Genomic DNA, 27,227 nt, shown 5'->3' with positions numbered 1-27,227 from the left:
ACATATAGTCTTGAAGGTTTTATCCTAGTTTACAGATATGTGTATTTATGGAAACCTCTGTAATAACTGAATCATTATAAGGCAGAACGATGTTTTTTTTTAAGCTCCAGTGTAATCATGCAATAACTAGTGAGTCCGTCTCGCTGTGCCATCTGCGTACTGCTGTTTTACTGCTTCACCACATGTGGTCAGTCTTTACTGTCCTCCTGTTGGTTTAATCAGAAACAGGGCACTTAAACACTCTGATCTAGACTCTGTGTGTGTACTCTGTAGTTCAGACATTTTGGTCGGTGCTTTGTCTTTGTATTTCAGGTCATTTCATGTTCAGAGTGTGAATACTAAAGTATAAGTAATAGGCTTTTCTATCTATTCTCACACCTTGTTAATTCCTTAGCCACTTAATGTTATTCAGTTAAACCTGGACTATACTTGCTTTTAACTATGCATACCCAACATGGCTGCCACACATTTGAGCATTGCTTGTCAAGTTCTCAGAAATTAACACCATGCATCAAGTTGTGCAATATAAACGTAACTACTGTGACACTGTGTCTCAAATCTCATCCTTATCTAGACAGTTATTGAGTATTGACACTAACCAATCTACCGATTACAGATAATATTTGAATTTTAAAATCCTCTCATGTAGCCTTTAAAATCTGTCTTGCACACCAGTTTTCTGGATCTTCTAGATTAGTAAATACTTTTGAATCTAAGTGTCAGGCAGCAGAGACAGCAGCAGTTGCAGGTTAAGTTTCACAGGCAAACAAATCCAAAAGGAGAAGCAGGATCAAAGTCAACAAAGAGGCAGAAGTCACGCGATGTGCAAACTTGGACAAGAGACAAAGACATGAACCAGAAAGCAGAAACTTAGTCATAACCATAAACACAACAGGACTGAGACATAAGGCTTGGTATAGACAGGTACAGAACACTGAGCGTATACTTCGCAAGTGGACTGAGAGTCCTTAAGTAGTGTGGTTGTGATTGTGTGATTGAGTTCAGGTGTGTGCAATCAGAATGACAGTGAATGTGAACGTGAGAGAGTTCATGATAGCTTGTAGTCCTCGGCAGTCATGTTTTAATTCAATTCAATTCAATTCAATTTTATTTGTATAGCGCTTTTAACAATGGACATTGTCACAAAGCAGCTTTACAGAAATAAATGGATTCACAAAAATATATTGTAAATATTTAAATTTATCACTGTGAATTTATCCCTAATGAGCAAGCCAGTGGCGACGGTGGCAAGGAAAAACTCCCCGAGATGATATGAGGAAGAAACCTTGAGAGGAACCAGGCTCAAAAGGGAACCCATCCTCATCTGGGTGCAACGGATAGTGCAATTATAAATAAATCCCTTCTATTGTGTACTATATGGACAAATAGTGCAATTGTGCAACCAATAAATTCATCACAGTATTTGCAAGAGGTCCGGCTGGTTAAAATCTATCCACTGTCCACTGATGGAGTCCTGAGTACGAAGCTGCTCGTGGTAACTGCAGCCCCAAAGCCACTACAGCAATCGCAGTCCCAAGCCATTACAGTACAGCTCCCCATATGTGATCCCCAAGCCATCTCCACAGCCCCCAGGTGGCACCATCCCCAGCAATCCAAACAGTTCTTCAGGCAGTCCATATGGGGCCACCCCCAGCAGCAGCGAGCGAACTCAACCGATGAGAACTCCAACCAGAAGTAGGGCATCAGGATGGGTCAGGCAGCGAGGAGGAGCAGAAGGGGTCAGGATCACTGGCATCACTGGCATCTCAGAAGTAGCATGTGTAGCTCGACAGAGAGTGAGGAAGAGAGAGAGATGGAGAGAAAGGAAGAGATTGTTAGGTGAGCTTTTGTCCTCTAATGGTTAAGCACGATGTACTTTGCATGCAGAGTGCAAGCAGGGACTCCGGCAAGACTAGCTATGACAGCATAACTGAAAGGGAGAGCCAGAAGCTAACACAGACATGAGGGCACCCTGGGACATAAGGCAGCAGCCACTCCACCGTCGACAAACCTGAGTGAACGTGTGAGAGTGGGGGGGCGACAGCATCCAAACATCCCATTTCACCACAACACTCTATGCCTGTGAAACCCTCCAGACCTGCTCCTGTACCTAAGAAAACTATTCACAAAAGGCTTGACTAAACAAATATGTTTTCAGCCTAGACTTAAACACTGAGACTGTGTCTGAGCCCCGAACACTAAGTGGAAGGCTGTTCCATAACTGTGGGGCTTTGTATGAGAAAGCTCTACCCCCAGCTGTAGCCCGCATTATTCGAGGTACCAACAAATAGCCTGCATCTTTTGATCTGAGTAGGCGTGACGGATCATAAAAGACCAAAAGTTCGCTCAGGTACTGTGGCGCGAGACCATTTAGTGCTTTATAGGTCAATAGTAGTATTTTATAATCAATGTGAAATTTGATTGGGAGCCAATGCAGTGTGGATAAGATAGGGGTGATGTGGTCATATCTTCTGGTTCTAGTAAGGACTCTCGCTGCTGCATTCTGGACTAACTGGAGCTTGTTTATGCATCTACTGGAACATCCAGACAGTAAGGCATTACAATAATCCAACCTAGAGGTAACAAAAGCATGAACTAATTTTTCTGCATCGTGTAGTGACAATATATTTCTTATTTTAGCAATATTTCTGAGATGAAAGAAAGCAATCCTAGTTATATTATCTACATGAGCTTCAAAAGAAAGACTAGAGTTGATAATCACACCAAGGTCTTTTACTGCTGCACATGATGAAACAGAAAGGTCATCCAGAGTTATTATGTAATCAGAAAGCTTACTTCTAGCTGCATGTGGTCCTAGTACAAGTACTTCTGTCTTGTCAGAATTAAGTAAGAGAAAGTTAATAAGCATCCAGTTTCTAATGTCTTTTACACATTCCTCAACTTTATTAAGCTGGTGTCTGTCATCTGGCTTTGCTGAAACATACAACTGTGTGTCATCAGCGTAACAGTGGAAGCTAATACCATGCTTACGAATAATTTTGCCCAGAGGTAGCATATATAAAGAAAAGAGCAGTGGGCCTAAAACAGAGCCTTGCGGAACACCAAACTTTACCTTAGTATGAGAAGAGAAGTCACCATTTACGTTTACAAACTGATAACGATCAGTCAAATAAGACCTGAGCCAGGAAAGGGCTGTTCCCTTAATGCCTACTACATTTTCTAGTCTATTGAGGAGAATAGCATGATCAATGGTATCAAAAGCTGCACTAAGGTCAAGCAGCACCAGCAAGGAGACACAACCCTGATCAGAGGCCAGTAGTAAGTCATTTACAACTTTTACCAGTGCTGTCTCTGTGCTATGATGAGGCCTAAATCCTGACTGATACATTTCATGAATGTTATTCCTATGTAAGTATGAGCATAGCTGCTGTGCTACAACCTTTTCAAGGACCTTGGAAATAAAGGGGAGGTTTGATATTGGCCTGTAGTTGGACAGTTGACAGGGATTGAGGTCAGGTTTTTTAATCAGGGGCTTGATAACTGCTAATTTAAAAGATTTAGGTACATAGCCAATGCTAAGGGAAGAATTGATTATCTTTAAAAGAGGTTTGATTGTTTCAGGAATTATCTGTTTGAGGAAACAAGTAGGTAAAGGATCTAGCATACAGGTTGATGATTTTGATGATGAAATTAGTGAAATTAGTTCAGTCTCTTCAAGGGGACTAAAGCGTTGTAGTTGTTTATCTAATATTATCATATTATCATCTACAGGGTTAGTTATAGAACTGTCCGGTTTTAAATTAATAGTCTGAATTTCTAGCCTGATATTTTCAATTTTACCATTGAAAAAATTCATGAAGTCATCGCTGCTATATAATGATTGTGTGCGTGTTTCTATTGTGGTCTTATTCCTAGTTAATTTTGCTACAGTATTAAATAAGAATCTAGGATTATTTCTGTTATCTTCAATTAGGGTGGAGAGACACATTGATCTAGCAGCACTAAGAGCTTTCTTATAGCTCAATAGGCTCTCCTTCCATGCTATTTGAAATACTACCAAGTTAGTTTGACGCCATTTACGTTCTAGTTTTCGAGTGGTCTGTTTTAAAGTTCGTGTGTGATCGCTATACCAGGGTGCTAGCTTTTTCTCCCTAATTATTTTTCTTTTAAGTGGAGCTACCTTATCTATTGAGTTGCAGAACGTTGATTCTAAACATTCAGTTGCCTGGTCAAGTTGTTCGGGATCAGACGGTGATCCAATCATGGTTGATAAATCTGGGAGATTACTGATAAAACTCTGTGCAGTTGTTGACGTGAACGTACGTTTGACACGGTGACGTGGCAAGGTGCATATACTATGATTAATACACTTTTTAAATGAGAGACACATTTTAGGCCACGTTGTACTCTTGAAGTTGTTTGTCACGGCCATGTTTTGTGGCTTGGAGAGCAACACCGATTCCGGCATTGACATGATACTCGAGACGTGAACTGGACTCCCCTGTCACTTACTATATTCTCCAGAATGCCAAAGTATCTGAAACTGACAATTACTAATGCTAAAATTTACTCATTCACCTACATATGAGGAGCAATGCAAACTTCTTAATGCGTATACTTCACAATACCATGCACTAAATTCAAAATGATGTCTCACATTAATGCACATATTTAGAAGAAGGAAAGGCACTGAAGGAAAAGGTGTACTTCTAGGATCTCATATCAAAAAAGCACAACAGCTTTCAGTCATCATGGCAACCAGGACACGTTATATTAGATTATAATATACGTTATATTAGATAACTGACCATGTGCAGTTTAGTCTGTGGTGTGTGTGTGTGTGTGTGTGTGTGAGAGAGAGAGAGAGACAGACACCCTGTAGTGAATGATCAGAGAAAAGGCTGATCTCCTACATGGATCACAGATGCCTTATTAAACACAGACGTCTCCCTGTGGGCACTGAGGGATTAACTAAACACACACACTGTGCACATAAGGGCGCTCCTGCTGAGATCTTCCCCTCAGCTCTCATCATTACAGCTGTCACACACCCCAAACACATCCATCACACACCCCAAACACATCCATCACACACCCCAAACACATCCATCACACACCCCAAACACATCCATCACACACCCCAAACACATCCACCACACACCCCAAACACATCCATCACACACCCCAAACACATCCATCACACACCCCAAACACATCCACCACACACCCCAAACACATCCATCACACACCCCAAACACATCCATCACACACCCCAAACACATCCATCACACACCCCAAACACATCCATTCCAAACACATCCATCACACACCCCAAACACATCCATCACACACCCCAAACACATCCATCACACACCCCAAACACATCCACCACACACCCCAAACACATCCATCACACACCCCAAACACATCCATCACACACCCCAAACACATCCACCACACACCCCAAACACATCCATCACACACCCCAAACACATCCATCACACACCCCAACACATCCACCACACACCCCAAACACATCCATCACACACCCCAAACACATCCACCACACACCCCAAACACATCACACACCCCAACACATCCACCACACACCCCAAACACATCCACCACACACCCCAAACAGATCACACACCCCAACACATCCATCACACACCCCAAACACATCCATCACACACCCCAAACAGATCACACACCCCAACACATCCATCACACACCCCAAACACATCCATCACACACCCCAAACAGATCACACACCCCAAACACATCCATCCCAAACACATCCACCACACACCCCAAACACATCCATCACACACCCCAAACACATCACACACCCCAACACATCCATCCCAAACACATCCATCACACACCCCAAACACATCCACCACACACCCCAAACACATCCCAAACACACCCCAAACACATCCATCACACACCCCAAACACATCCATCACACACCCCAAACACATCCATCACACACCCCAAACACATCCATCCCAAACACATCCATCACACACCCCAAACACATCCATCACACACCCCAAACACATCCATCACTATGGGACTACAGACTGAATGGAGCCATAGTTTCGGACACAGTGCTAGTTACTGATTTAGCTAGCTAGCATGTAGCTGTTAGGTTTTTTTTTACAGCCAGATGAAAGACAGACTGAGACTGGAAATGAAATTGATAAACATCAACATCTACCTCAGACGTGTTGCTAAATTAATAAGAACAAGTTTCAGAACAACTAAAAATGCACTTTAATTACAATTAGCATCAACAACTAAAAACACTTCACATATACAATAAGTGAAGTTTATACACAATGCCCATATAAGGGAAGTGTTTAAATGCTGTAGACAGCCCATCTCTCTTTCTGTCTCTCTCTTTATCTGTCTATTTCACTCTCTCTCCCTATGTATTTCTCTCTCTCTGTCTCTCTCTTTATCTGTCTCTCTCTTTATCTGTCTCTTTCACTCTCTCTCCCTATGTATTTCTCTCTCTCTCTGTCTCTCTTTCTGTCTCTCTCTTTATCTGTCTATTTCACTCTCTCTCCCTATGTATTTCTCTCTCTCTGTCTCTCTTTGTCTCTTTGTCCATCACTCTCTCTCTCTCTCTCTCTCTCTCTCTCTCTCTCCTATTGCCTTTTTTCATTAAAAGAGACACATCTGTTTTCAAGCACACCTTAACCCCGCCCCATCTCTCCTTTTTGATCTTCTAGCTCTGCCCTGTTTTACTGTCTTTCTTCTCTTTCCTCTCTGTGTGCAGATGTGACCTACAGTTTAATTCATAAGGTACATGTGCACATCTGAATAGTGAACTTTGACCTCAGAGATCCGCCAAACACACACACACACACACACACACTTGTTTGTACAGACTGGCAGAATTGAACACTGGATGATGTTTTTTCACTATGTGCATGTGTGTGTGTGTGTGTGTGTGTGTGTGTGTGTGTGATCAAAGGCAGCCGAGTAACCTAGAAACTTTTCATTACACAGAGAGAGAAAGTGGAATGTAGGTCAGAAGAGAAAAGTTAGTGTCTGAACTGAGTGTGTGTTAAGTGAGTGAGCTTGTTAAATATGAACAGAACTTCCCTGAGGGGACACACACACACACACACACACACACACACACACACACACAATCATAGATTCATGATGAGTGTCTAAGCTCTCTGTGCTGGCGATGTTCCAGACAGTTACTTAGCAACCAGGTGTCTTTCTCTTTCTCTCTCAGTGTGTAATAACAACGTCAGGATGCTCATAACATCCATTGTACAAACTACATGTCACACACACACACACACACACACACATATTACATTCCCTTCCTCTATCTATACTCGTTCAGCATATCAGAGATGACCTGTGTGTGTGGTGTGTGTGTGTGTGTGTGTGTCTTCATAGGGACATGTTTATACACAAATATAAATCATATCGTCCCTATGATTTTGTCTCCCGGTTGCCTTTAGCCAACATATCTTTCCTTTTGATGTGTGTCCACTACACACACACTCTACACACACTACACACACACTCTACACACACTACACACACACACTACACACACTACACACACACTACACACACACTCTACACACACACTACACACACACTACACACACTCTACACACACACTACACACACTACACACACACTACACACACACTCTACACACACACTACACACACTCTACACACACACTACACACACACTCTACACACACTACACACACACTACACACACTCTACACACACACTACACACACTACACACACACTCTACACACACTACACACACTACACACACACTCTACACACACTACACACACTCTACACACACACTCTACACACACTACACACACACTACACACACACTCTACACACACTACACACACACTACACACACACTCTACACACACACTACACACACTCTACACACACACTACACACACACTCTACACACACTACACACACACTACACACACACTCTACACACACTCTACACACACTACACACACACACTACACACACACTCTACACACACTACACACACACTACACACACACTCTACACACACACTACACACACACTCTACACACACTCTACACACACACTACACACACTCTACACACACACTACACACACACTACACACACACACTACACACACACTCTACACACACTACACACACACTACACACACACTACACACACACACTACACACACTCTACACACACACTACACACACTCTACACACACTCTACACACACACTCTACACACACTACACACACACTACACACACACTCTACACACACACTACACACACACTCTACACACACACTCTACACACACTCTACACACACACTACACACACACACTACACACACACTCTACACACACTACACACACACTACACACACACTCTACACACACTACACACACACTCTACACACACACTACACACACTCTACACACACTCTACACACACACTACACACACACTCTACACACACTCCACACACACTACACACACACTCTACACACTCTACACACACACTACACACACACTACACACACACTCTACACACACACTACACACACACTCTACACACACTCTACACACACACTACACACACACTCTACACACACACTATACACACACTACACACACTCTACACACACTACACACACACTCTACACACACTACACACACTACACACACACTCTACACACACTACACACACTACACACACACTCTACACACACTACACACACTCTACACACACACTCTACACACACTACACACACACTACACACACACTCTACACACACTACACACACACTACACACACACTCTACACACACACTACACACACTCTACACACACACTACACACACACTCTACACACACTACACACACACTCTACACACACTACACACACACACTACACACACTACACACACACTACACACACACTCTACACACACACTACACACACACTACACACACTCTACACACACACTACACACACTACACACACACTCTACACACACTACACACACTACACACACACTCTACACACACTACACACACTCTACACACACACTCTACACACACTACACACACACTACACACACACTCTACACACACTACACACACACTACACACACACTCTACACACACACTACACACACTCTACACACACACTACACACACACTCTACACACACTACACACACACTACACACACACTCTACACACACTCTACACACACTACACACACACACTACACACACACTCTACACACACTACACACACACTACACACACACTCTACACACACACTACACACACACTACACACACACTCTACACACACTCTACACACACACTACACACACTCTACACACACACTACACACACTCTACACACACACTACACACACACACTACACACACTCTACACACACACTACACACACTCTACACACACTCTACACACACACTACACACACACTCTACACACACACTCTACACACACTCTACACACACACTACACACACACACTACACACACACTCTACACACACTACACACACACTACACACACACTCTACACACACTACACACACACTCTACACACACACTACACACACTCTACACACACTCTACACACACACTACACACACACTCTACACACACTCCACACACACTACACACACACTCTACACACTCTACACACACACTACACACACACTACACACACACTCTACACACACACTACACACACACTCTACACACACTCTACACACACACTACACACACACTCTACACACACACTACACACACTCTACACACACTACACACACACTCTACACACACTACACACACACTACACACACACTACACACACTACACACACACTCTACACACACTACACACACTACACACACACTCTACACACACTACACACACTCTACACACACACTCTACACACACTACACACACACTACACACACACTCTACACACACTACACACACACTACACACACACTCTACACACACACTACACACACTCTACACACACTACACACACACTCTACACACACTACACACACACTACACACACACTACACACACACACTCTACACACACTCTACACACACACTACACACACACTCTACACACACTACACACACACTACACACACACTCTACACACACACTACACACACACTACACACACACTCTACACACACTCTACACACACACTACACACACTCTACACACACACTACACACACACACTACACACACTCTACACACACACTACACACACTCTACACACACTCTACACACACACTCTACACACACTACACACACACTACACACACACTCTACACACACACTCTACACACACTCTACACACACACTACACACACACACTACACACACACTCTACACACACTACACACACACTACACACACACTCTACACACACTACACACACACTCTACACACACACTACACACACTCTACACACACTCTACACACACACTACACACACACTCTACACACACTCCACACACACTACACACACACTCTACACACTCTACACACACACTACACACACACACTACACACACACTCTACACACACTACACACACACTACACACACACTCTACACACACTCTACACACACACTACACACACACTCTACACACACACTATACACACACTACACACACTCTACACACACTACACACACACTCTACACACACTCTACACACACTCTACATACACTATACACACACTCTACATACACTACACACACTATACACACTATACACACACTACACACACTCTACTTACACTACACACACACTATACACACACTCTACATACACTATACACACACTATACACACACTCTACACACACTCTACATACACTATACACACACTATACACACACAACACACACTCTACACACACTACACACACACTATACACACACTATACATACACTCTACATACACTATACACACATTACACACACTATACACACACTACACACACACTACACACACACTATACACACACTCTACACACACTACACACACACTCTACACACACTCTACATACACTATACACACACTACACACACACTCTACACACACTACACATACTATACACACTATACACACACACTACACACACTCTACTTACACTATACACACACTACACACACTATACACACACTCTACACACACTACACACACGCTCTACACACACTCTACATACACTCTACACACACTACACACACGCTCTACACATACTATACACACTATACACACACACTACACACACTCTACTTACACTACACATACACTATACACACTATACACACACACTACACACACTCTACTTACACTACACACACACTATACACACACTCTACATACACTACACACACTCTACATACACTACACACTACACACACACTACACACACTTTACACACACTATACACACACTATACACACACTATACACACACTACACACACACGACACACACTCTATTTACACTACACACACTATACACACACTCTACACACACTACACACACTCTACTTACACTACACACACTACACACACACTATACACACACTACACACACACTCTACATACACTACACACACTATACACACACTCTACACACACACTACACACACACTATACACATTCTACATGCACTACACTACACACACATTATACACACACTCTACACACACTCTACATACACTCTACATACACTACACACACACTCTACACACTCTACACACACACTACACACACACTATACACATTCTACATGCACTACACTACACACACATTATACACACACTCTACATACACTACACACACTACACACACTGTACATACACTACACACACACTACACACACTCTACATACACTACACACACACTACACACACACTATACACATTCTACATGCACTACACACACTCTACTTACACTCTACACACTCTACACACACACTACACACACACTCTACATACACTACACACACACTATACACACTCTACATGCACTACACACACACACTATACACACACTCTACATACACTACACACACTACACACACACTCTACATACACTACACACACTACACACACACTCTACATACACTACACACACACTATACACACACTCTACATACACTACACACACTATACACACACTACACACACACTACACACACACTCTACATACACTACACACACACTCTACACACTCTACACACACACTATACATACACTACACACACACTATACACACACTCTACATACACTACACACACACTATACACACACTCTACATACACTACACACACTCTACATACACTACACACACACTATACATACACTACACACACTATACACACACTATACACACACTACACACACACTATACACACACTATACACATTCTACACACACTCTATATACACTATACACACATTCTTCAGACACTATACACACACACTACACACACACTATTCATACATTCTTCGTGTGTGTGTGTGTGTGTGTGTGATCTGACTCTGTTTGAGAATGTTAAACCGAAGAGAAATTGAGAACCAAACTGCTCACATGTGGCAGCCAGATTCATTTACAGACCAGATACACACACACACATACACACACACACACACACACACACTAACAGATCTCTCTCTCGACATTTGTTCTGTGAAGTCGATCATAAACAAGATGAAGGACATTTGATGCTGACGAGCAGCTGGAGAAAACATCTACAGCCGAGATTATTAATGATTTATTTAAAAAAAAGAAAGTAATATGTGTATAAATGTAAAAGTGTATTTATGTTGATAAAAAATTACAGGTTTCACATTTTCACATTTACACTCACTGTAGCCGTGTCCCAAATCACACACCCTACACACTTCAATCTGAAACAGCGCAGTGTATTAAGGGTGTTTATTTTTATATCAGCTTTACATTTGGAGTCGTTTATCACGCTGGATTCGAGTTTATTCATAAATCGTTTGCAGGAGACATTACACAGAAAAGTCTTTACACAGAAAATCCAGTTCGTTGGGAAAAACCATCATATCCTGAACTTTGCTTCTGAAACAGCATTATCAGGAACATCAACATTTCCCTCAGATGTGTTGGTAAAAAAGCTTTTGTATGTCTAAAATTGCACTATAACGACACTGAGCATGAAGCGCTAACGCTTCTAAGCACTGATTTCTGTCCAGGTCCTCTTCTGGGAGCAACGTCAATTCTAAAAGTCTATAATGTAGGTGCTTTATTACCTGCCGTACCAAAAATAGGCTGTTCTCCGAGAGAAAGAAAGAGAGATTAGATCCAGTCAGCAGGATCAGCGAGATGTCGGGTGATAATTATCCTAGCGTATTAACTAATTAGCTTATTTTAGTCCAATAACCTCAAAACTTCAAATATCAGAAGTGTCTATGGGATTGCTTAGGCTTAAAATGGCTTCACTAATTATGTAACGAGTGTGACATGTTAATAATATCCAGTATAAATCTCACCAAGCTCATTATCCAGCTCCACACACACACACACACACGGAGATATCTATGAGTTCATGGCACGGTGACAGACGACTTTTTCTCTATCTAGTGTCTGGACGTGTTTATAAATCACAGAGTGTTCATCACTAACACTCCAATTCCATGTGTACAGAATATACTGATTTGTTCATTATAAGAGCTTGTTGTAGGGGGCGTGGCCACTCTTGCTCATTAGTAGGTCACATGACCGTAACATGTCCGTAGTGTGTACTGGTGCTAGGAACTCAGTAACATCCCTAAAACCCCCAGAAGTGTTGCTTCTCTGACTCGCCCTTTTACACCTCGTCTAGATTTCACTGTTTGGTGTTTTAAACTTTGAAACACAGAACAAGCGATTTCTTGGAGCATCTTTATACTGAAGAATAAACACAAAACCTCTTTTCCTACAGGATAGAACACAATCTTTAGCCACAGGTCACGTCATGAGCAAATGCTCAGATGGGATTTATTTATATATTAAATGAGTTATTTCTACCGCTCAGTTTATAGAAGGGAAAATATGATCTTTCCAGACTAGTGCATGCGCAATCTGTACTTCTGAAAGAGTACAGCTTCTTCTAAAATGACTGACATGACGGATTCAGACTAAAATCCCAGAGATTCTCCAGGAGTAATGACATCACACACCTCCACATGGAAAACTAATCCCGTCTGAATAGGGGTTTACACAACTTGAAATCAAATCTGACCTTTTATTGTCCCTGATGAGACAAATTTCTTTTTATATACAAAAAAAATACAAAAATATAATTAAATAAAATCCAATCAGTGAAGACCCACACACACACACACACACACACACACACACACACGTGATTCTTCACTAGTCTGATTTAATTTATTGAGATTTCAGATTACAGGTTAAATAGTGCATGACCTCAGAATTAGAAGCATGAGGCATGTGCTTATTATTAACATTTCACTTTTGTCTAAAGCTCTATTTGGACGGGATTAAGTCAGACATGTTGCATTTTAATAATTCCATCGTTTGGGCTAATCTGTGTTTATCCAAAAATCGACAGTTTTTCACCCTCCGTCCTTCCCTGAGAAAATCAGAGCTCTGTAATTGTCTGATCTTTTTAGTCCCAGATCGACACATCAGTAATAAAATAATAATCTAAATCAAGTCAATCAGAAGAGCGCAGGTTCGTTAAAGGGGCTGTAATAATGACACCTGCACACTTTATATTGCTGCCTAATAAATAAATAAATAAATAAATACATACACCTGTAAATCATCCAGTCATATTCTCTGTTATAACTGCTTATAAATGTTCGTAGGAGAAACAAAGCTGTAGCTGTTAATTTAACCGAGAGTTTCAGCACAGAGGAGGAAAAGTGCAAGAGTGTTAAAGAGTGTTATTACACACGTTATGCAGAGAAACGAATCCCGTCCAAATAGGGCTTTAAAAACAGTTCTGTTTCTGTTCACCTTCACCTGTTCATTACAGTTTTCACTTTCATACAGAGAACACAATTCTGAGATTTGTTTTACCGAAAAAGGACACGCGAAAAATGAGCTGTGAGTGTGAACGGGACAGAGTTTTATTTCAGGAGAACAAACGGTGAAAATGGTTCTTTAAAACGGCTGTGATGATGTTAATAATTCTATAAAATCGATATTATCAGTACATGCCTTATATATATATATATATATATATATATATATATATATATATATATATATAAGTTTATAACCTACACTAATGTGAGATAAGAGCTAAGAGCTGCAGACGTGGTGCAGATCTGATGAGGAACCGCTGAGGAACTTCACTGATCATGTTGAACGAACAGGATCAAACTCGTAAACGGTCTAACATGTGGCACACATCTGTTATCGGGTTATCTCTGATCCTTTTCCAGCGTTGGACCGTAGCTCAGTAATATAACGTTTTATATCTAAGCTTTAACGGGATTAATATAAAAGCTACATTTATATAGAAACAGGTGAAGCAGCTACGCAACAGGAACCAGCCTGTTTTTATTTTTCACCTCCGATTAGTGGTGTTTCTTCCTGCGAAATTAAATTATATTATATTTTATTAAATTACATCACGTAATTATAGGAACATGGAATTGTTCTCGCCTGAAACAGCAGCAGCAGCAGCAGCAGCTTGATCAGTCTCTGCACGAGAGAAACCTGTTCTTCACTTCATTATAACGATGCTACAGTTAATTATCCGGGTAATTAAACCATATTTCAGGATTCGCCTCATTATTCTTAGCGCACATCTTCCTTATTACAGATTCTCTGTAGCTCAAAAGCATAATCAGGCCTTTCAGTCGCTAAATATAGAAAATTAAATCCCTACATGCAGAAATCTGCTCTATTTTGCGCTTGCAGTTTAATTCAGCTGTATTTCAGTTAACTGTGTGTCTGATAATACAGTTCTATACACTGTGTGTTTTATTATTACGCTCACTGAAATATTAATTACAGTTTGTTTCGGATCTGCAGTTAGTCGTGTCATTTTTTATATAAATATATCTGTTTTAAAACTCTCCAGACTTTCTGTTTGGTTTTCTTGCTGGTTTTTTAATTATTATGAACTTGTACAATATTATTCTGGCTGTTTATCGGAGTTTTTTTTTTTTAATTCCTGAACTTTTCATCAACAGAACACCTATGAAATACTTTTATTTGACGTCCTACAAAAATGGAACATTACAGAACAGAAAACGCTGAAAATAAAGCGGAACATATAAAAATCGATATCAAATTTTAACATTTTACAATTTTTAATGATTCAGTATAAATTTAACACCTAATCAATATTTCTATTTGTTATAAAAAATACTGACGATATCCGCGATATCTGAGAAAAGTGTACCGTGACATCATCATCACAATATCGATATTATATAGTCATATTGCGCAGCGCTAAAATATAATTATAATGTTTAAGAATTATAATCTTAAAGTTTTGGATACTTTGACAAGCAACTGTGTTCAAACCGGTTTTGAAGGTCAGGTCTGGAACTGAGCGTCTTAAATTCTGTACTTTTCGAGAATCCAGTCATCACAATCCATTAAATTCCCTGGATTATCGCTTTCGCTTTTATTCCAGCGAATAGTTTTTATTTATTTATTTATTTTTTTGGCATCTGCAGTTCGGTTTGGTTTGTTTACATTAGTATATATGATAGAGATATATGATGTATGAGAAGATGTTATCGTGTGTGTTTCTTTCAGCAGCAGTTTATTTGCAGTCACTATGTGAAAAGAATAATTTTTTGTAAAGTTTCACCTGAAATTAATCCTTTGAGAAGTTTTTATTTGGTTAATTCTATAAACACACTTGCGGTATAAAAACTGCAGTCAGTTGTAAGCTGTAAATATGAAACGGGTTTATCGTTTTTTCTTCTGTTTCAGTGCCTTCCTGCGCTTGGTGATCATGTCGTGCAGCTTGTCCATGCCCTCGTGCAGACCCTCGCCGATGATGGCGCAGGCGGGCTGCACGTGGTAGGCGGCCGCGGGTGCGAGCTCTCGCAGCGCCAGCCTCTTCTCGATGTCGGCGGCGGGCAGGGAGCCGGGCAGGTCCTGCTTGTTGGCGATGATGAGCAGAGGCGCTCCCTGGTTCTCGGCGAGTCGCGCCACCTTGTGCAGCTCGGCCTTGGCTTCGTCCAGCCGCTCGGCGTCCACCGAGTCCACCACGTACACGATGCCGTCCGTGCAGCGGCTGTAGGACTTCCAGAGCGGACGCAGCTTCTCCTGGCCGCCCACGTCCCACACGTGGCAGCTGATCCCCCGCGCGGCGCCGTTGTTCAGACGGACGCGCTCGGTGTTAAAGCCGATGGTGGGAACCGTGTTCACGAACTCGTTGAACTTGAGGCGATACAGAACCGTGGTCTTTCCTGCCGAGTCCAGCCCGAGCATCACCACGTGCAGCGACTGGAACGGGGCCACCGTGGACAAACCGCTCCCCATGCTGTGTTTATACAGAGCACGCGGATAAACGAATGAAAGGCCTCACAGTCTGTGGATGAAGGCGAGTCTGCAGCTGTGTTACTGGAGCAGAGAAAGTGGAGGATGAAATCTACACCAAAACCAGCGCGGAAAAATCCCTCTCTGCTTCATCGCTCCTGTTTCCTACATCATTTACTGTGTTTTTCTCATAAAGCTCCTCATGCTACGCTCCGGCCAGCAGTTTTCTCACGTGACTGTAAGACTGACCTGAAGCTGCAGATTTTTATTTTAAAAAGCTCTTATAATTGCTTACTCAGTTTTTTTTTTAACACATCAGACTGAATTCGCTTCTTGTGTAAAGATTATATAATTATATCGCATTAAACCTCACCAACGCGGGTGCAGTGCGTGAGACCCGTCTGTTTTCTCCAAACACACAGGGATGTGGATCATTATTTCTCCCGCATGCGCGCGTGATCCCGTGCACAACCGACTCGGCAGTGAGTCGCGCGCGCATCCCGCAGTCACACCCGCACTCTTCACCTCCGCGTCCCCGCAGCTGCGTGAAGCTTGATAAACGAATGAATGAATGAATGAATGAATGAATGAATCCTCTGCACTTAAAACAGGAAGTTAATCTCGGTTCAGTGTCGAGGTCCTACATCCTGAAGCACCGGCCGCGCGCGCGCGTCTCCTGCGTGCTGGACTGACCGTCACCGCGCGCGCCCTAAACCTGCGTCTGTTTTGCAGGTTGTTCCGAAACCCCGCCCCTTAATGATGACGCTTCAATTGTAACCTCCTATAATAAAGCTCTGATTGGACCACCAAGCTCTGTGTGTGTGTGTGTGTGTGTGTGTGTGTGCAATAAAAACATTTATTTATCTCGTTGTGCAGTACGCGCATGCGCACAAACTTCAGTTAACGTTCTCCAGGTTTGAATTTGAATTGCGCGTTTCCATGGAAACGGATCAGTCCACTGCGCTGAGGAACAGGGGAGCAGGGTTTGGGATGCACTCTAGCCCATGAGTGATATGTTCTGTTCTGTAAAGCTGCCTTGAGACAATATTCATTGTTAAAAGCGCTATACAAATAAAACTGAACTGAAGAATTGAAGTGATAGTCACACACAGCAGCTGCGGCCACCAGGGGGCAGTAATCACATAAATGGAGTCATTTTTCAGCATGTCTCCTGATCACTGCTGATTATTCATAACGTTTATTCACAATTATTAGAACATCAGGAGTTCAGGACACTGGAGAGGTGAATGAGCCGGAAACTAGAAACCAGGAGACTAGTGAAGTGCGGTGCTAACAAGAAACCAGGAGACTAGTGAAGTGTGATGCTAACAAGAAACCAGGAGACTAGTGAAGTGTGATGCTAACTAGAAACCAGGAGACTAGTGAAGTGTGGTGCTAACAAGAAACCAGGAGACTAGTGAAGTGTGATGCTAACTAGAAACCAGGAGATTAGAGAGTGAGACATGGCTCTGGGTCAGTTAAGAGTAAAGTCACAGCGTTGTCACTTTATTCACTCTCTCTGGTCTGAAACAATGAAAGAAGGTTTAGAACAGGGATACAGTTTCACAGGCAGACTCCGGTCCGGACTCGGACCTAAAGACAGTCCAATCCGGAGCGAGGTCTAAAGATCTTCATGCTAGTTATCTGACACGTGGCTGAGTGATTGTGTAAGCTAACATGTATAAAGGTTTGGTGTGAATGTCCCTTTAAACTAGCGTGTTAAATTTCTGCAACAGAATCATATGAACAAGCAGAAAGATGTCCAGGACTTCAGTACTTTCACTCCCTTTCTGTTCTTACCTGTTGTGACAACATCGTCCAATCAGAGCAGTGTAACAGCATCGCTATGACAACGCTGTATTTCCACACTCTCCGGTCTTAACGTAACAGCGTTTCAATGTTTCAACGTTTGACGTTTGTCAGGTAGCTAATTTGTTTTGGCGTTAGCAAATTAGTAAATGTTGGAAGAGCTACAAAAATGGCGTGTTCCAGATTGTCAGATCCGAAGAAAAGGAAGGTTGAGGGTGAAAACCGTGTGTTTAAAGACGACCGGACAGAAAAGAATGAATTTATTCTCGCTAACATTAGCACCAAACCTATGTGCTTCATTTGCTCTGAAACAAAGCACATGTATTTTGAACAATGTTAACCACAGAACACGGAGGTGAGAACCAAAAGCTTACACCATTATCTCCATCTTTTGTGCCCAAGTTTAAAGACGTGGTTAAAGACGAAAGGTGTCACTGTTCACACTAAAACAAAACACTTCCACACGCAGCTCCTCAGAACATTTCAGAGTTTTTATTCTTTACATAGTTCTGTAGTTGATGAGGCATACACTTGCTCAGTCGTCCTGCTGCATGGACCTTCAGCTCAGTGGAAGATTGGTAAGTGGACCACAGAGATTTAGATTTGAGTTCCTCTGGTTTAGAAGAAGGTTTAAAGACTAGACTGGGATCCCAAGTAGAGGAACAGAAAAGCGTTTGAGCTTTCATTAAAAACAGGAACCTGTTATCATTCAGCAGTTCATCACCAGTTCCTTCTGGAGTTTATCTTAGTGGACCTTCAGAAATTTTAATTAAAGACCCCTGAGCTAGGTCTTTAATAAAAGCTAAGAGATTAGGACATCGAGGAACTGAGAAAACAGATTACTGTAGAAGCAGCAGGTTAGGACACGAGAGAATCGGAATCTAGATTACCGAACGATGGTATTAAATTACCAGGAAAGCAGATAGCTAGGAAAAGAGGACGCTGGGGAATTATGACACTCAGTTACTAAAAAACTGGAATAATATGAAACTTGGAAACACAGAAAGCAGAGAATTAGAAACGAGGACATTGGCTGAACATCGGTGTAGGGAGCTAGGAGACCAGGACACCAGGGAATTAGGAAACAAGGCCACTAGAGATCAAATAAATACAAGACAATGAAACTATGACTCTCGTTGACTAGGAAGCTGGAACACTCGGGAACTGGGACGTTCGGGAAATCCCAAACTGTACAGCTAGGAAAGCAGGACAAAAGGGCACAAGGGAACTGGGACACTTCGTAAACTGAAACCCTGTTCACTGCATTGTTCACTTACTGCTCTTACAGTCATGTGAGAAAACGTAGTGCACTCAATCAGCACTAATGAGGATAACGACGAAGATCAGCTGCTCATCATCGTCATCATCATCAGTTAAGATGGTTAACATTTCAGTGTGTGATTTATTCATTTAGCTTCTTTTTGTTGTGTGTAGTTTATTTGTTAAGATGATTTAGGTTAATGTCTGGGTAAACTGAAACTGAACTGTAGATAACTTCAGCAGTTGTGTACATTTTCATCTTCTTGAACTCTGTAAGAGATTTACACACACCTAAAATAAGGAAGTACAGCTTTAACTGCACTTTAACTACAACAAAAACAGTTTGAGGATAAAATCTTTAAGACACTGGATGTTAAGTGTAATGTGGGCGTTTAGCCACAAGATGGCAGTGTTGAGTAACAGGAGAGTTCAGGAGCACTTCATGTTGTATATGAACAGTATAGAACAAGTTCAGTAAAATTTCTATAGATAATAAACATAGCAGTGTGTAAAGTTGTCTTCTCACAGGGTTCCTGAAACGGTTCCCGGTTCGTTCCTGAGCTCGGGTTACTGTCTGTTTAAAGTTCCACATGTTCTTGTGGGTTTCCTCTAGGTTCTCCAGTTTCCTCTCAAAAACATGGATAGGTGTGAATGAGTGTGTGAGTGTGTGTTTGATGTACCACCCTGGGCGTATTCCCACCTCACACACAGTATTCCCGGGACAGACTCCGGATCCACCACCTCCCTGACCAGAATACTGAACTGAACTGGAACAGGAACTGAAGATGAAGAGAAAGTCGGAGTAGTAATTCTGTACAGATTATTTATTACCACTAGAGATGATGATGTGAAGAAGCAAAAGGAAAGAAGACGTGAGATCAAAATGTTATTATCTAAATTTTACTGTAGCTGTTCTACAGCGTACGAATTGAGACACAGCCAAGAGCTGAAGCAATGGAGAGCTAAAACCATGTCATTCACACACTGTGATAAAAACATTAGAACATATTTTTATTATTACTGTGAATTTATTGCACCTTGTGGTGTGTTTGAAATCTTTACGCTCACGTTATGAAGAGATCGAGGAGGAGGAAAGGAGATAAACAAATAAACAAATAAACAAAAGGCAAAGTTCCTGCAATTCTGCCAGACATAAAGAGAAAAGGAAGGAAGGAAGGAAGGAAGGCGAAGGAGTGTGTGTGCGTGTGTGTGTGTGCGCGCACTAACAAATGATGTTTTTATTCCAGCAGCTATTAAACCCCAAACACACTCCATCATTCTTCACTAATACTAATATTAATATTAATAATAATAACAATACATTATAAATAACAAGTTCTCCATTTTGTTCCAGACGACTGGTTAATCTAATGAAACCTAAGCCCCGCCCACTCAGCGAAATCACCACACACACACACACACACACACACACACACACACACACGGATCAGAGAGAGTGGAGTGTGTAAAGGGGCGTCGAGGACACACTCAGCAGGAGACAGACACCTGGAGTGACTGGGAAAGCTTCTTATTGAACACACACACACACACACACACACACACTTGTTCTACGTGTGTGTGTGTGTGTGATTTGAGGAGTTCATCTGAGCAGCGTTATGTATTATCTCTCTCTCTCTCTCTCCCCCCCTTCTTTCTTCTTTTCTCTCTTTCTGTCTTCCTCCCTCGTTTTGTCTCTTTCCTTCTGTCACTCTTCCATTCTTCTCTCTCTCTCCTTCTGTCTTCCTCTTTTTTCTTTGTCTGTCTCTCCACTTATCTAGTCTCTCTCTCTCTCTCTCTCTCTCTCGCTCACACACACACACACACACACACACACACACACTTGCTGACTATTTTTTTCTTGCCAATAACCTCAATAAACTCGTTGAGATTCATCGACTCGTTTACTGCCCTGAAAATTTACTTTACTGGTGTTATTAATCAGATGTGTGTGTGTGTGTGTGTGTGTGTGTGTGTAATTAGTGAATCTGAACTAAGTGCCTCACAAATGATCGCTCAATTCCTCTGAATCTGCTGGGCAGCAAAACAGCAAAACCTGACTGACTGATTACTGCACTTTAATTAACACACACACACACACACACATACACACACACACACACACACAAACACACACACACACACACGTCATTCTCTTTGTGTCTATCTGGAACAACTAAATGAATGTTATGGAGGAAACTGTGCCTGGGTGAGTTCACAGTGTTGTGGGTGCAGCGCTCAGTGTGTGTGTGTGTGTGTGTGTGTGTGTGTGTGTGCGTGTGTGTGTGTGAGATGAAAGTGAGACGTCGACTGACTGCAGATCAGTTCTTTAGATCATTTGTATTCATAATTAAGTGCAAAAGTCGGTGCACCTCGATGCTCCTCAGCAACCAAAATGACGTTGGTTCAAAAGTTTGTGCCCCCTTTCTTAATATGATGTACATCTCCTTTAATAATTTGTTGCACACTCGTTATATCGAGAGAACAAGTGATGATTATTTTCCTGTAACAGCATGCCACCCTGGTGTTTTTATTCCTCACTTATTCATCCTTGATAGAGAAATCCAACACACTGTTTCTCGCCTAGAATGATTTCTTTTTGTATCAGATAAATAAAGAAAATTTTCTAACTGAATGAGTAAAAAATGTGTTCATATTTACTTATTTTATACAAACGTTTCTTCCTGTTCTCTTGAAAGGTGCCAATATTTATGTAGTTGAGAGTATATGTATATGTAGAAGATTCCAGAAATTAATTGCAGTGAGTTTATATGTAGAGATAGTAAAAAATATCAGCGTGGTACATAAATCATCGATCAAGAGAGAGAAAGAGAGAGAGAGAGAGAGAGAGAAATAGAGAGAGAGAGAGACAGATAGACAGAGTGAGAGAGAAAGAGAGAGAGAGAGAGACAGATACACACAGAGAGAGAGAGAGAGAGAAAGAGAGAGAGAGAGACAGTGTGTGTGTGTGTGTGTGTGTGTGTGTGTAAGAGCTGATGTTTAAAACATGACGTTAAAACAGACTGGAGTTGAGTTTCTTTAAGTGTCCTCGAGTCACTGTTGCCATGGCAACGACTAACTTATGATGTCATTAACGTGATGTCGATGACTGCTGAAGTGTCTCACCGGACGGAAAGGAGAAATGGTTCATGCTGTTGGGGGAAAAAACCGGACAAAAGGATCCGCGTACGTCCTCTACAGCGTCGGAGCTACCGGAAGCGAAAGGACTATGTTAATAAAATTATTATTATTATTATTATTATTTTTATTTTTAAATATATGTATATATTTGTAGCTTCACACTGACAATCCTGTAACATTTAGTTGGAGTTTCTCTGTCATTACTCTCGGGGAATGAAAATCCTCTTAACGAGTTTGTTAATTAGTTTCGGTATCTTTCCTCTCATCTGATCAACACGCAGAAATGAAATAAAAAATGATGTTTATGCTGTAAAACTTGTGCAGAGGTGCGAACACTTACAGTTTAACTGTACTACTCCTAATCCTGTTGCTATGGCGATAAGGAAGAACAAAACAAAACAAAGCTACACTTTTTTAGATAAAGCAATCGGGAAGCAAATGAAATTTTCCTAGCAGAAAAGTTGATTCACTGAAGGGGAAAGGGCACAAAAGATCTGCTTACTTTCACATCCTGACTTTATCTAGGTGACCTTTGACCTGTGAATTCGTGGAACTCGGTCCTGTGAGCCAATAGAAAACAAGACCGTGGAGTCGCTAATTATTAAGTAAAGTCACGCCAAACTTTTGTAAAGAAACGTGTGTCACGTGTAATACTGTGATATGAAACTGTGACATCACGTGTCCAGTACACTTCGTCTGATGATGTCATCAGCTTCCTGCCGCTTCACCTGGTTCCTGGTACAGAGCGACAGAATAAATTCAGAACCACAGAACGTTTCCAAACTGACAGCGCATTTATTGACTCGAATCGAACAAAATGTACAGCACGTCTGATTCGACAGATTCTCTAAACACGTGACTGAAACTATGACGTGTGTGAGAGCCTAAAATTTCCCACAATCCCTCTGTAAAGGTGACAGAAGTGAGATCGGAGCGAGAACGCACAGATACACAGTCAGACTCAGCAGAGCAGTGTGAAGTGTGTGGAGATTAACACTACACACTAAAAAAACACAACATTCGTTTAGCGTGAAATCGTCGGCAATGTGAGGAGGACGCTCGTCTAAACACAGCTAGCGATTAGATATAAATAGAAACATTCAAGTAAAAAAAAAAAGAAAAAGAAAAATAAAGGACAGAACTTGATCATGAATAATACTGCAACTTAACACTTAACACTTAACACGGATCAGTATTTGGCAATTAAAGCACTTTATCGATTTTTCCTTCAGGCTACAATTTATCACTCGTTAGTGTTCTGGAGGATTTGGTTCTAATAAGACGCGTAGTGGTTACTTCCGATCAGCGTGTGAGCGAGTGTGTATTACCCATAATGCACCACGCCAGGTTGAACACTGAGAAACAGGTAAAGAGATATTGAGGCGTTGGTGTAACGTGTCCTTTAGCTAGCGGTACAGTCGTGTGATATAACGATTTAATCGCCTCTACACGATATTACACTGTCACGATATCCAGTGATGTTTACTCTCATTAGATTAGATTAGATTAGATTAGATTAGATGACCAATCTTTAAAAACTTTTGCGCATTTTGCGTTTAAACATCGGAGTTACGCTAGTACGAGTTATCACTCAAAATTACGATAAGAGCGGTCTTCTTTCTCTCCGACAGAACAGGAGACGAGTCAATCCATGCGTGAATCGGGAATGATTTGAGCTCTACGATATTAACGGACGCTTCCTGGAAGCCCCGCCCCCTTCCTCCGTCTCACGTGTTCTCTCACGCTCGCTCTCGCTTTCCGTCCCAGTAAACGGAGAATGTTTTGAGTTCATTAATGTGAAATCGGAAAAGAAATCAATGTGCTCGACTTAGCTAACACGTACGTAATAATGAAATGGTGGAAATAAATGTTTTCCTTGTTTCCGGTTCTGGACGATTAAATCGTTTATCGTGATATTTTTTTAATGGTAACTCGTGAGCAGGGAGGAAAAAAAAATCAACATCGCACAGCTCTAACCGTTACGTAGCGCACACGGCGTAAAAAAGACAGCAACCGTAGAGGATTTTACAACTTTTACAATCCAAAGACAAACATTTCATACAGCGGAGAAAACATGGCTAATCGACCTTAACGCGTGTGAAGCTGCTCAGAGGAACTCTCCTCAGCATTAGCGTTAGCATTAGCATTGTAGCTCTGACTGTAGGAGGAGTTTCAGTGGTTTTGGACAGCGATTGTGATTAGATAGACGGTCTGCTGTAAGTAGCCTTAGACTCTTTTTTTTCTGACTGAAAAAATGTAAACAAAAAAAAAAAAAAAAAAAATTTAACAACAATTGAATTGATCACTTTCAGAAACATGTGACACTGACATTTTTAAAAAGACGTGTAACACACGTAAAGCGTAAAGTCCAGACGGCTCGCTAACTCACAACTAGCGCAATCCTAGCATAATTTCTATGTTTCTACCTCGTTCACTGATTGTCCATTTGTGTTAATAAAGCAGAGCAGATTTTGACTTTATTAAAGGACAAACGCTTTACAGTAACCATTACATGATGAGATAAAGGGACGAGGTGACGAGTCGATACGTGTTAGTAGACATTAAGTAACGTTTTTTTAATCAGCTACTGAAAGAAAATAATTTACAGCTGATTCTAAAAATTGTATAAAAAGTAAATGCGCCGACAAAAACATCGAAAATGGCGACAGTGAACCAGCGAGAGTGTTTTGGCTTCCAGAGGAGACGACTAGGGACAAACTACGCAGATCATTAGAATACTCAAACTGCGATGGACGGACGTACAGAAGAGGTCAAAGGTCAAACTGTGAGGAAGGGCACATTGGAAAAACAATCTGCTCACAGATCCTACTGAGGTAAAACATGCAAAACGGTCCGTAATACCCCGCCCTGAACGCGGTCGGACGGAGATGATCGCCGCGTCGTTCCGTTCTAGATGGCGAAGTCGTCGTGAGAGGCGGGGCTGAAGGCGGAGCTCCGCAGCATGTCGAGGCAGTTGACGAGGATGAGTGTGCCTGTGAGATGTTTCCAGCGCTTGGTGATGGGGTTCTTCATGCGGTCCAGGCCCAGCTGGAGCTCCTGGATCACGTCGCGGTAGCTGTCGCCGATCTGAGCCGCCCACGTCAGCAGGAAGTCGTACGCCGGCTTCCACATGGCCTGTGATTGGATACACAGAGCGCGCTCTTGAGTGCTGCATTCTGATTGGTCGGAAGGTGTTGATTCATTTATTTTTCAGACAGTAATGCACTAATGCAACTCACAGGTTTATATTAATGCGCTTGTTCTAATACGTTATCGTTTCTATAGTAACAGCTCATTCACAGGGACGTGTACAGCGGACACGTGTATAAAAAAACGTGTAAAATTGTTGATTTTGTAAGGAGATGTTTATTTAACATTAACGTTTATGGAAGGAGTCTCCAGTGTCAGCGCTTTGTAACAGTCAGAGGTGAAGCTGTAACTTTAAGTTTTCTGACGTCTTCAGGACAGAGGA

At 41.7% G+C, this 27,227-nt stretch overlaps 2 protein-coding genes across 3 annotated transcripts in view; both read right to left on the bottom strand.

The window, feature by feature from the left end:
• Positions 1-15,314: 15,314 nt before the first annotated feature.
• LOC113524293 (ADP-ribosylation factor-like protein 4C) lies at positions 15,315-24,381 on the bottom strand. Its single transcript, XM_026910473.3, has 2 exons — positions 17,922-24,381; positions 15,315-17,632 (listed from the first exon to the last, which is right to left on the bottom strand). The coding sequence occupies exon 2, from the start codon at positions 17,549-17,551 to the stop codon at positions 16,973-16,975; it is 579 nt and encodes a 192-aa protein (XP_026766274.1). The 5' UTR covers positions 17,552-17,632; positions 17,922-24,381; the 3' UTR covers positions 15,315-16,972.
• A 149-nt stretch (positions 24,382-24,530) lies between these two features.
• The window catches only part of sh3bp4a (SH3-domain binding protein 4a), a 43,658-nt gene continuing 40,961 nt past the window's right edge, over positions 24,531-27,227 (bottom strand). For both annotated transcript variants that reach the window (XM_026910471.3, XM_034299613.2), the window contains one exon: positions 24,531-26,890. In XM_026910471.3, coding sequence (XP_026766272.2) covers positions 26,666-26,890 — 225 coding nt within the window. In that variant the 3' untranslated portion in view covers positions 24,531-26,665. The remainder of the gene's footprint in view (positions 26,891-27,227) is intronic.

Source organism: Pangasianodon hypophthalmus, chromosome 25 (assembly GCF_027358585.1).
Source record: "Pangasianodon hypophthalmus isolate fPanHyp1 chromosome 25, fPanHyp1.pri, whole genome shotgun sequence".
Classification (NCBI taxonomy): domain Eukaryota; kingdom Metazoa; phylum Chordata; class Actinopteri; order Siluriformes; family Pangasiidae; genus Pangasianodon; species Pangasianodon hypophthalmus.
The sequence above is the reverse complement of the archived record's forward strand: the minus strand, read 5'-3'. Positions and strand labels throughout refer to the sequence as shown.